At 52.1% G+C, this 12,472-nt stretch overlaps 1 protein-coding gene across 4 annotated transcripts in view; it reads right to left on the minus strand.

Annotated features, from left to right (window-relative positions):
* The window catches only part of ubtfl (upstream binding transcription factor, like), a 149,706-nt gene that overhangs the window by 13,919 nt on the left and 123,315 nt on the right, over positions 1-12,472 (minus strand). For all 4 annotated transcript variants that reach the window (XM_084311755.1, XM_084311756.1, XM_084311754.1 and 1 more), the window contains exon 17: positions 3,195-3,242. In XM_084311755.1, coding sequence (XP_084167881.1) covers positions 3,195-3,242 — 48 coding nt within the window. The remainder of the gene's footprint in view (positions 1-3,194; positions 3,243-12,472) is intronic.

Raw genomic sequence — 12,472 nt, forward strand, 5'->3', positions numbered from 1 at the left:
GGTGGAGGAGAGGAGGTGGAGGAGAGAGGGGAGGTGGAGGAGAGAGGGGAGGAGGAGAGGTGGAGGAGAGAGGAGGTGGAGGAGAGGTGGAGGAGAGAGGAGGTGGAGGAGAGAGGGGAGGTGGAGGAGAGAGGAGGTGGAGGAGAGAGGGTAGGTGGAGAGGAGGTGGAGGAGAGGAGGTGGAGGAGAGAGGGGAGGTGGAGGAGAGAGGGGAGGAGGAGAGGTGGAGGAGAGAGGGGAGGTGGAGGAGAGAGGGGAGGTGGAGGAGAGGAGGTGGAGGAGAGAGGAGGTGGAGGAGAGGGGAGGAGGAGGACAGAGGGGAGGAGGAGAGGTGGAGGAGAGGAGGTGGAGGAGAGAGGTGGAGGAGAGAGAGGAGGTGGAGGAGAGGGGAGGTGGAGGAGAGAGGAGGAGAGGAGGGGAGGTGGAGGAGAGAGGAGGTGGAGGAGAGAGTAGGTGGAGGAGAGGGGGGAGGAGAGGTGGAGAGAGGGGAGGTGGAGAGAGGGGAGGTGGAGGAGAGGAGGTGGAGGGGAGAGGGGAGGAGGAGAGAGGGGAGGTGGAGGAGAGAGGAGGTGGAGGAGAGGGGAGGTGGAGGAGAGAGTGGAGGGGAGGTGGCGGAGAGGTGGAGGAGAGGGGAGGAGAGAGGGGAGGTGGAGGAGAGGAGGAGGAAAGAGGGGAGGTGGAGGAGAGAGGGGAGGTGGAGGAGAGAGGAAGTGGAGGAGAGAGAGGAGGTGGAGGAGAGAGGAGGTGGAGGAGAGAGTGGAGGTGGAGGAGAGGGGAGGTGGCGGAGAGGTGGAGGAGAGAGGGGAGGTGGAGGAGAGGAGGAAAGAGGGGAGGTGGAGGAGAGGAGGAAAGAGGGGAGGTGGAGGAGAGAGGGGAGGTGGAGGAGAGAGGGGAGGAGAGGGGGTGGGGAGAGGAGGTGGAGGAGAGAGGGGAGGTGGAGGAGAGAGGGGAGGAGAGAGAGGAGGTGGAGGAGAGAGGGGGAGGTGGAGGAGAGAGGGGAGGAGAGAGAGGAGGTGGAGGAGAGAGGGGAGGTGGAGGACAGAGGGGAGGAGGAGAGGTGGAGGAGAGGAGGTGGAGGAGAGAGGTGGAGAGAGAGGAGGTGGAGGAGAGAGGGGAGGTGGAGGAGAGAGGAGAGGAGGGGAGGTGGAGGAGAGAGTAGGTGGAGGAGAGGGGGGAGGAGAGGTGGAGAGAGGGGAGGTGGAGAGAGGGGAGGTGGAGAGAGGGGAGGTGGAGAGAGGGGAGGTGGAGGAGAGGAGGTGGAGGAGAGAGGGGAGGAGGAGGAGAGAGGAGGTGGAGGAGAGAGGGGAGGTGGAGAGAGGGGAGGTGGAGAGAGGGGAGGTGGAGGAGAGGAGGTGGAGGAGAGAGGGGAGGAGGAGGAGAGAGGAGGTGGAGGAGAGAGGGGAGGTGGAGGAGAGAGGGGAGGTGGAGGAGAGAGGAGGTGGAGGAGAGAGTAGGTGGAGGAGGGGGGGGAGGAGAGGTGGAGAGAGGGAGGTGGAGAGAGGGGAGGTGGAGGAGAGGAGGTGGAGGAGAGAGGGGAGGAGGAGGAGAGAGGGGAGGAGGAGGAGAGAGGAGGTGGAGGAGAGAGGGGAGGTGGAGGAGAGAGTGGAGGGGAGGTGGCGGAGAGGTGGAGGAGAGGGGAGGAGAGAGGGGAGGTGGAGGAGAGGAGGAGGAAAGAGGGGAGGTGGAGGAGAGAGGGGAGGTGGAGGAGAGAGGAAGTGGAGGAGAGAGAGGAGGTGGAGGAGAGAGGAGGTGGAGGAGAGGGGAGGTGGAGGAGAGAGTGGAGGTGGAGGAGAGGGGAGGTGGCGGAGAGAGGGGAGGTGGAGGAGAGGAGGAGGAAAGAGGGGAGGTGGAGGAGAGGAGGAAAGAGGGGAGGTGGAGGAGAGAGGGGAGGTGGAGGAGAGAGGGGAGGAGAGAGGGGAGGTGGGGAGAGGAGGTGGAGGAGAGAGAGGAGGTGGAGAGAAGGTGGAGGAGAGAGGGGAGGTGGAGGAGAGAGGGGAGGAGAGAGAGGAGGTGGAGGAGAGAGGGGAGGTGGAGGAGAGAGGGGAGGAGAGAGAGGAGGTGGAGGAGAGAGGGGAGGTGGAGGAGAGAGGGGAGGAGAGAGGGGAGGTGGAGGAGAGAGGGGAGAGGAGGTGGAGGAGAGAGGGGAGGTGGGGAGAGGAGGTGGAGGAGAGAGGGGAGGTGGGGAGAGGAGGTGGAGGAGAGAGGGGAGGTGGGGACGAGGAGGTGGAGGAGAGAGGGGAGCAGCACACAGACGTAGTTCAGGCTCAGATATATCAGCAGGGCAGTGGAAGCTTCTAGCAGGGATCCCACAGACATTGCAAAATGAAATTAAAGGACTTTCAAGTACTTTTCCAAGCACCATTTTTCTTTTAAATGCCTTTTTTTATTGAAAAAAAAATCTGATGTGGAGGAGAGAGGGGAGGGGAAAACCAATTTCCGACAATTAGTTACACTTTAAATGGAAAAATTATTGATTCAGAACAATTTTATCATTGGATGAACAAAACTTTCAATGCGAATGGTTGATTTGAAGGACTTTTTAAGCACCTTGTTAAAAGATTTGCCGTTTTCAGGCCTTGACTTTTTAATGTAAAAAATCAAGCACTTTAAGCACTTCAAGGACCCTGTGCGAACCCTGCACAGTGCTTCTAGCTGTTAGCTTGTTCCATTCGATGGTTGGTAAAGTAACACTCGTCACGCAAACAATCACTAGCATTAACCATTTCACTGCCACACGACAGCCGGTTAACCCTTTCACTGTGACAATGATGGAGCATCGCCGTCGGTTGTGTGATAGTAAAGGGTTAACCTTCTGTCATGTGGCAGTGAAAGGGTTAACCACTGGACCTCGAGGGGAACTGGGAGAAGGGAGCGAAGATTCAACCTCTTTCTCAGAAACGTTCGAGCACATTTTCCTTTGATGGAATTTGGGGCAATATTCTCTTCAGGCACCTACATGCATACTACTTACTGGGACCCCTTCTAGTGTGAAGATAATCACAGTTCTAGTCTCTGTCGCAGACTTCCTGTACTGACTGCCCAATTAATAACTACCATGGCAACATTAACCCTTTCACTACCACACTACCAAATGGTTAACCCCTTCACTGCGACAATACAGAAGGTTAACCCCTTCACTACCACACTACAGAAGGTTAACCCTTTCACTGCAACACGACAAAGGGGGTACTCACAGTGGTGGAGAACTCTTTATAGACTGCACGCTCCTGAGGGGACAGAGACTGAGAGGGGGGAGGAGGAGGAGGGGAGAGGGGGAGGAGGACAGAATAAGTTAAGAACAACAGGCCTCATTCACAAAGTGATATAAGAACAGATTTCCTCTTATTTTGTTCCATTTTTTCTTATTTTGTTCTTACCCGGGATTCAGTAATGTTTTCTTATTGTTGCTTTTCTCTCAGGCAAGACCAAATTCTAAGAGTGGTCGAGAGCACTCTTACCCAGATAAGAAACTCTTACCCAGATGAGAAGAAATAAAAAGCAAACCATTGGTCAATTGCCCCCAAATACGACTTAAAAAAATCCAGAACTTTTCAATAATTATTATTATAACTTCTGCGTTCTGTCTGAAATGGATTATATATTGCCGTTAGAACAGTTAGATGCTCTGGCCGCCCAGGCCGTACACATATTTGGAGATTGTCTATATCAGTGGTTCCCAAACTTCTTGTTTATGCGGACCACTAGATTGTTATTAAGAACATTTGTGGACCTCCTCGTATGCGAACAGTATAAATAAATAAACAACTGACTTTGACCAGCGTCGCGTGCACTGCGTTCCGTTCTCAGAATGGTTTGAGAGAGAGAGAGAGAGAGAGAGAGAAAGAGAAACAGAAAGAGAGAGAGAGAGAGAGACAGAGACAGAGAGAGAGAGAGAGAGACAGAGAGAGAGAGAGAGAGACAGAGAGAGAGAGGGAGAGTGAATGAGAGAGAGACAGAGAAAGAGAGAGAAAGAGAGAGAAAGAGAGAGAAAGAGAGAGAGAGAGAGAGAAAGAGAGAGAAAGAGAGAAAGAGAGAGAGAGAGACAGAGAGAGAGAGAGACAGAGAGAGAGAGAGACAGAGAGAGAGAGGGAGAGTGAATGAGAGAGAGACAGAGAAAGAGAGAGAAAGAGAGAGAGAGAAAGAGAGAGAAAGAGAGAGAAAGAGAGAGAAAGAAAGAGAGAGAGAGAAACAGAGAGAGAAAGAGTGAGAGTGAGAGTGAGAGTGAGAGAGAGAGAGAGAGAGAGAGAGAGAGAGAGAGAGAGAGAGAGAGAGAGAGAGAGAGAATGTGAATCTATGCGCACTGCCAGATGAGTGGCTGCTTAACCCGTTTCAGATTGCCAAGGGTGGTCCTTTTGCCTTAACTCAGACACAAGTATGGACCGGTCAAACCCTGTGCCTCCACACCTACACATTCAGAGCGCACTCAGGGTTTTAGCCACAGGGACCTTTCAAAGAGATAGATGACGTATTTCCCAACCTACTGCGCGATTGGCTCTTGACAAGCGTTGTTCAGTATTGACAACGCCTACTTTGCTGGAACGATTAATTTGGCACGTATACAGTGTGTGTGTGTGTGCGCTGTGGCAGGTGCCAGGAGCGTGCAACTAGATGGTATAAATATGGAATATTAATACAGTCTATTCCACTATATAGCTATAGGTGCTGTATGATGACAATACATTTGAATCTGATCAAATTTTGATCCGTCGCAAAGCACTCCAGGGATCCGCTCATGCAATGCAGACCATGTTGTGCACACGGCTATAATGAGCTCTGTATGCAAATTACTTTAGCGAGAACGTGCATTTCAGTTTAGAATGAGTGTGATTAATCATTCAACACACCTGGGTAAGAACGGATTTGGACGTTAAGAATGGGTTGATGAATGCGGCGGTGGCTTTTCTTATTTTTTATCTTAACAGACAGCTAAGAAAACATATAAAAAAATATATAAGAGTATTGGTGAATGAGGCCCAATATTTATCTTCATTCTCAAAACGTATTTACTACAAGGCAAAACCATTCCAGAATCTATGTTTGTGGTCTTATGAGAATTAGTCTGTTGCCAATTGTTTCAGCAATGGTCTCATGTATTTGCTTTATATATATACGAAGGTATCACAACCAATATGACAATGGTATATTTTGTTGAAGATTCTCCTCGTAGCTGCTTACAATTTCCAATAACTGACTGTATGAATATAGATATTTCCTTGTAAATATCCCTCATTCTTTTTATTTAGAAGCATTTTTTCATTGGAGCTAAATTAGTTATTGTTAATCGCGTCAACCTCAAAACATGTCAGATACAGTGTATCAACATGTCAAGGCATGTTCTAATAGAACAAACATGTGGATCTATAATAACAATATATCACTAAAAAGACTAATATCGGCTAAGGCTGAGACCACTTATCGATTTTTGCATGTGACATCTTTTTTGTTTATACTATACTAAAATACTAGGTCTGTGGCATGGTTTAGTTAAAACATCCCCATTACATGTAAATTCAGTTGAATTGCAACTCTGCACTGTGCATTCAATATGCAGTGAGTGCACTCCTCCATCACATCCAGAGACCAGCGACTGTAACATGAGAAGGATCACTGTGGTAGTTTTGAACGGGGGAATCTGTAACACTAAAGTCCAATGCACACGGCGGGCGATTTTTGCCAGGCGACCGATTTTTTAAGCAAGGCGACCGACAGAATTGTATTGCGTCCATTGTTATGAATGAGACAGATTTTCGAGCGACGATCGCGCAGCAACTTATGTCGCCTGGCTAAATATCGCCTCAATCCTATTTTTTGAGGAGACGGCAGGCGACACAGCAAGGACAATGAGCAAATAACATGACTTCTACTGGTGTATCATTTGTAATATAAATTAATGTATCAATACATTCATTGATCAATAACCTACGTATTATTACCATGCTACTTATGTTAATTATTATTACCCGATTTTTTCTCTTTTTTCTCCCCATCCCAATTTAGTCGTTATGCCAATTCCCCCCCTCCCCAACCTGGTCGTTGTGCGCATGTTCCCCCTACTGGTCGGTACAAGGGCAATGCTGACTCCGGGAGTCGAGACCGCAGCCTCTTGCATTGGTGACGAGCGCAATCTCCGCTACGCCACCCGACCGCCTTAACAGGAACAATTTTAATAAATAACGTTAGTTGGAGAAGCTATAGTGGCCGCTTGTCATTAACTAATAAATTGACAATGCGCCACAATGCACCTACTAGGGGTGGGACGTTCACAAAACGATAGGTTATGTAGATAACCTAGTTATATTAGTATTGGCTAAGCGTCCCGCTCTGAGCCTTACGAGATACTCCTATCTCCTGTGATACCTAATGTATCTCCCACGAACAAAAACACATGCACCCCACCTGTATGGGGCCCCGCCCCTTATGGTGGTACCGCCCATATAACCATGACCCTGGTCATGAAACACCCTTCCTCGCCAAAACCCGTCCCAGGAAAAGATCCCTCAAGAGGGAACTCAGGGCGCGCAGAGCGGGACGCTTAGCCAATACTAATATAACTAGGTTATCTACATAACCTATCGTTATATTTCGTATTGCATCGCGTCCCGCTCTGAGCCTTACGAGATAATGGGGAAGAGCGGGCGCGAGACCCGACAGATGTACCCCCTGAGGACCCGTAAGCCCACATCAAGGGGTGCGGGGAGCCCTGTCACCCCATCCTTCCTAACGAAGGGGGGGCGCAGTCAACTCCACCTGAATGCGAACAAGAGGGAGCCAGAACCCCTTGAACACACCGTACAGGCGGAACCACGTGTGACTCAACACACTGCGGCCCATACCCATACACTCCTGCTACCCGACCAAAGGACGGGAAGCAGGAAAGGCCACAGACCCCAGAACCGCCTGGGAGACAGAACCCCCGGTCATGTCCAAGAGGAAAAACCTTACAAAGGAGCCCGGGGAGGACCATGAAGCTGCAGCACAGATGGCCTCCACCGAGGCCCCACCCAGGAGAGCGGCAGAGGCAGCCACCCCACGAGTGGAGTGCGCCCTGACGCCCCCAGGAGGATCCTGCCCAGCCAGCGTGTAGCAGAGGGTAACACCCTCGCACAACCAATGGGACAGGCGCTGCTCCAACAGTGCCTTACCAGCACGAGCCCCACCGTAACAGACAAAAAGCTGGTCGGTAACCCTGAAATCCTGAGTACGGCTGAGGTAAATCCCCAAGCACGGACTGGACATGACAGGTGAAGGCCCGCATCTAACTCACCAGTGTGAGGAGGAGGACGAAACGCCTGAACCACAATATCCCGGGAGCGGAAGGAACTCCGGATATTCTTAGGCACGAAAGCAGGATTAGGTCGCAGAGTGACACCGCAATCGGTCCGAAAAGACAGGCACTCTGGATGTACCGAGAGAGCACAGAGCTCACCTACGCGTTTAGCGGAAGTGACAGCCAGAAGGAACGCGGTCCTGAAGGACAGCTGTCCCAACGGCGCCCGCTCGAGCGGCTCAAACGGGGCCAAGGACAACCGACCGAGGACCAATTGAAGATCCCAAGCCGGAGCCAAGGAGCGTTGCACCGGCTTAACGCGTCGAGCGCCAAGCAGGAAACGCTTCACAAGAGGGTGGCTGAACAAGACATCCCCTCAAACCCCTCATGATAGGAGGATATAGCTGCTGCATATACCCTCACCGTCGAAGCCGACAGTCCATCAAGGAGAGACTGGAGGTAACTAAGGACAGCAACCAGGGGGCAGGAGACTGAGTCCTGGCCCCCCGCCTTACACCACACTTGGAACATACGTCATCTGCCCGCGTAAGCGCGACAGTGGAGGGAGCATGCGCATTCCAGATGGTAACACCATCAGGATCAAGAACCTGCGCCCCTCAACGTACCCGTCCCAACAACTGACCTAACAGATGTATGGGGAAGAACCCCTGGCGGCACGGCATCGGTCCCAGACCTGCCTGGCCATGTCCAGACGCAATCCTCACCCGTCAGGATGAGGGCCGCCCCGCGACAGTACACCTGCACCCACATTCTCCCTGCCGGGGATGTGGGGAGCCCTTAGGCCGCGCAGATGGAGGACGCCCATAGCCAGCCGCCCGCCGCCTGGTGCAGACAGGGGGAGCGTACTCCTCCCTGTCTGTCGATACACGACACTGACGTCGTATCGTCCGTCCTGATCAACACCATTTGTGGACCAGAAGGACCGCTTTCAACACCAACACATTGAACGTAGCGCAGACCGGGCAGCATGGTTTGCCAGCTGCCCCCTACTGCGTTGGCCCGACGCATCACCAGCGAGGGAGGCGTCGGTGAAAACGCGACGTGAGACAGCGCCGTAACCGTCCTAGGACGGAACCTCCCGAGCGTGTTGACAACACGCTCTGAGATGGATGCCCATAGCCCTCCAACCGTTGACTGGGAAGAGGAATACTCTACATCCAGTCTACAGCAACCCCAGGCTGGTAGAGACCTGCCTGGTACGAGACCTGACGATCCACCTTGACCGCGAAGGACCAGAACGTCATCAGGGCAGAACACTCCGTAACCCCGGATGACGCAGAGGCCCCAGTGCGGCCTCCACGCACTTGGTGAAGATGCGGGGAGCCAGAGAAAACCGAACGGCAGCCTCTGGTACTCATATGCTAACCCTGCAAAGGAAGCGTAGGTAAGCCCTAGGATGGAAGATCGGGGATGCGCATACGCATCCTACAGGTCTATGGAGGAGAACCAGACCCCCACCTGACAGTGTTCAACAGGTAGGAGACGATCCAAAAAATGCTGAACCTTCCCATGGGACAGGTCCAGCCTGGGTCTTACACCCCTCCCTCCCGACTTCTCGGGCAGAGAACACCGGGAGGAGAACGCCACGACGATGGCTTGCTTCGTCCACAGAGATTGGATCTCGTCGACCAGAGCTGTCCCTGCTGGAGACCCCGACAACAGGGTCTGTACCAAACCTGAAAACGGGTGGGGTTGTGTAAACACAAGTCCCCGCCTCACCATTCTCTCCATCTACCTCGACATATGGTACTGCCGTAGTCATATGTGACGACACTCCCAACGCACCCGCCGTCACGTGGCGCAGGTCCGCCAGGAACTGTAGATAGTTGGCCCGGTCCCCCCCGCTATGCGAAGACAACCCTGGAATCGTGCGAGGAGCGCGTTCCGTGTCGGAACACCTGACCCTGACACCACCCACGAGGCAATCGCACCCAAGGGGGAACCCCGACAGAAAAAGGGCCTGTCTGATACGGGGGGCTTCCGATCAAAAAAGCCCCCCCACTGAACACCCCTCCAGAACATGCTGAAGGAGTTGTTCTGCAGCCGGACATGCAAGGTGTAAGGCCCCCATGGGTTCCTACACACCGTAGCCCTGCAGTGATATCACTACCACCCCAAACCATGTGAGCTGCGACCACTTGCCAATATTCCAGGAGTGGGAGCACCAACATGATACCTGGCCTGGCGAAGGCGAGGCCGGGGAAGCCCGCACTGTGTGCCTCAAAAGGTTTCGAGCCCCCCTGCTGACAACACTTAAGTTGACAGACGTAACACCAGGCTCAACCAACACAGTTCAAGGTGTGGGAGCCGCTTGACAGCACAACATTCTCACGGACAGACCCAGGCTCAGCCATCAACTGGGTGTCAGCCCCTGTCTCCATGAGAAGCGAAGAATGGGGCCGCATACGCTTCAAGAAGGTTCGCGGCCCGCAGCCAAAGGAACACACCTAGAGCCCCGCTTCTGAGGGTAACAGAAAGCGGACTGAGCGGGGAGCGGGCTGCTCGCGGCAAAATGACGACGGAGTGGTTTACCAACACCGAAATCACCCAAAATGGCCGATCCCTCGGCCGCCAAGACTGTCGGCCTCGCGATACCCTGTCGATTCTCCAACCAGGGCACCACTGGCGGGGGAAACATGGCCGCCTGTCGAGGGCCCCGTCATCGCCGCTGACGAGGCCGTGCTCTCTCTTCTTCTGGCTGCGCGGTGTGAGGCGGTGTAGGGCCTAGGACAATACCGCCCGCGCTCCAGCAGAAGACCAAAATCCCCTGCGGAGAGGGGAACCCTGAGCGGTTATAGCTTGCGGCTGGGTCAAAGCTAATAACGTCAACAACCTCGCGCGATGTGTCGACGTCGGCCGGCCCTCAAGGCCCCTCCACCAGACACCATTTCTTTAATAGAAAAAACACCAATTCGAACACAGTTCTAATCGTTGCCAATTCCATACCGTGGCGGTACAAGCCTTAACAGCCCACCAGCCACTCGCCAGGCCGACCCATGGTGTCGGCCGGGCGGGGCATTGTTTCAATATATCAAAAACAAAGGACTGACGTTAACATGGAGCACCAGTGGTGATTGCAAACAGCACCCTCCACTGTGGTGTGGACCATGAAAAGGTTAAATGAATAAAAGAGCTAAACCACAAAAACTGTAGAATGAGCAAACCCATACACACAAAGTTTAAGGGGAGACGGACCAGACCCGTCTTCATTCAAAATATTCACAACAGAACACCAGCCCTAGTTTAGCCCATTTACCAAAAAAGGTAAACAAAGCCCCCCCCCCCGCACTACTCCCCCAGTATACCGATTGACCGTCAGTATGAATGGTTTGAGAGGAGAGAAAGCTGTAGCAAGACAGACCTTCTCATAGCAGAGTGACAAAATGAAACAATAGCCCCCTACACAGGGCCGCCCCAGGAGATGGGGGCCCTCGCGTCCAAAAACGCACAGGGCCTCACATTTCTCCCAAGCGGCCCTGCCCTTATACTACTGCAGCCTAACGCCAGGCAATGTGGAACCCAAGACAACAATTGCCTGTGCACAGACACGCAACATGTTTACCATGTCGGCTGGACCCATAGCCCCACTACCCGACGCCAACCCAGATGGGAACACCGTTCAACAAACCCCGCCGGAACACAAGGTAATACCTGGCTAGAACCTAGCCACGACCTACCCCGTTGTCAACCCATTTACCCGAAAAAGGTAAATAGAACTCAAAACCCCACAACAGCTACCGACTGACCTTCATTGATGAACCGGGCAAGAGGCGGGAGAGTGACAACATCTCACGGCGGAGACATTAAAACAGCATAGCAATTAGCAGTAGTGATAGCATGCGGCAGTAGCGATAGCATGTTAGCATAGCTTTAGATGTTTTAGCAGCACGCCCAAGACAGCTTGGAAACCGTTCCCTGCAGAGAACGTTCACCAAACCATCTTGCCCCTGGCGCCAACACACAACAAGGTTGTGTTAACAACACAAACCAGCATTACTAACACTAATACCCATGCCTGAAGACACAGGGCCTACCTGAGTACAAGCTGGCCCGACAGCCAGCCTTGTACAGCTGAACCTCGATGTGCAGTCATCAAACGAGGAACATCACAGGCCCGTCGTGTCGCCGAAAACATGCGTCGAAGATGCCAGGGGCCAGCAACCTCCGGTAAGCTTCCAACATTATTAATCTTCCTTAATCTTTTCATTCCGCTAGCTCGTATGGTGCACGCATCCAATACGCTGGGACGAAAATAGAGGAAGGGTGTTTCATGACCAGGGTCATGGTTATATGGGCGGTACCACCATAAGGGGCGGGGCCCCATACAGGTGGGGTGCATGTGTTTTTGTTCGTGGGAGATACATTAGGTATCACAGGAGATAGGAGTATCTCGTAAGGCTCAGAGCGGGACGCGATGCAATACGAAATATAACCCACGGTTCGGTACGTACCTCGGTTTTGTGGTCACGGTTTTCGGTTTGGTTCGATATATTGTTTTTTATTTAAAAAAAATTTAACACTCAAAAATCTAAACATGCTTTTCATTTATAAAAAACATATATAGGTTTACAGTGTTAGTGTTTACAGCCTTAAATAATGTTTGGCACACAAAGACCGAACTGACTGAAAAATATAGGCTACATTTGTCAAAGTATTAACTTAGTGCAAACAAACAATATGCTCAGCCAGCACTAGACTTTCCTTTCTTTAATATAAACACAAAAAAACTGTCAACCATGTTTAAATTCCCTGATTGTCAGTTCTTAATGGAAAGATTCGTTTTCTGCTTGAAATTATTATGTATCTGTCTACATTTATTTAGACTAACATTATTCAAATATTGAGTGCAACTGTGGTGGATTACGTAATTCGGTGAGTTGGAACTATCTATGGGTTAGTGTCACGGACCGCCAGCTCAGGCAATGTTATCAACGTGCTCCGTCAACGTTAGGAGGTGATGGCATGCAGTGGGAAAGCGGCAATAGTCCCGATTGGAGTTAGTAAAACACAGTTGTATGTTAGCCTTCTTGGATGTTGAATAAACGCCTATCATTGTCTTTAAACACTCCGCCTCTCAGACTCCCATTTCCTCCTCTGCTAGCTAGTAGCTACGGTAACATTTCATTGACTCTATTAGCTAGCGGGCTACTATAGTTAAAACGTGCGTCGTGTTGTACAAACTGA

The sequence above is a fragment of the Notolepis coatsorum genome (assembly GCF_963971535.1).
Source record: "Notolepis coatsorum genome assembly, chromosome: 4".
In the NCBI taxonomy this organism is placed as follows: domain Eukaryota; kingdom Metazoa; phylum Chordata; class Actinopteri; order Aulopiformes; family Paralepididae; genus Notolepis; species Notolepis coatsorum.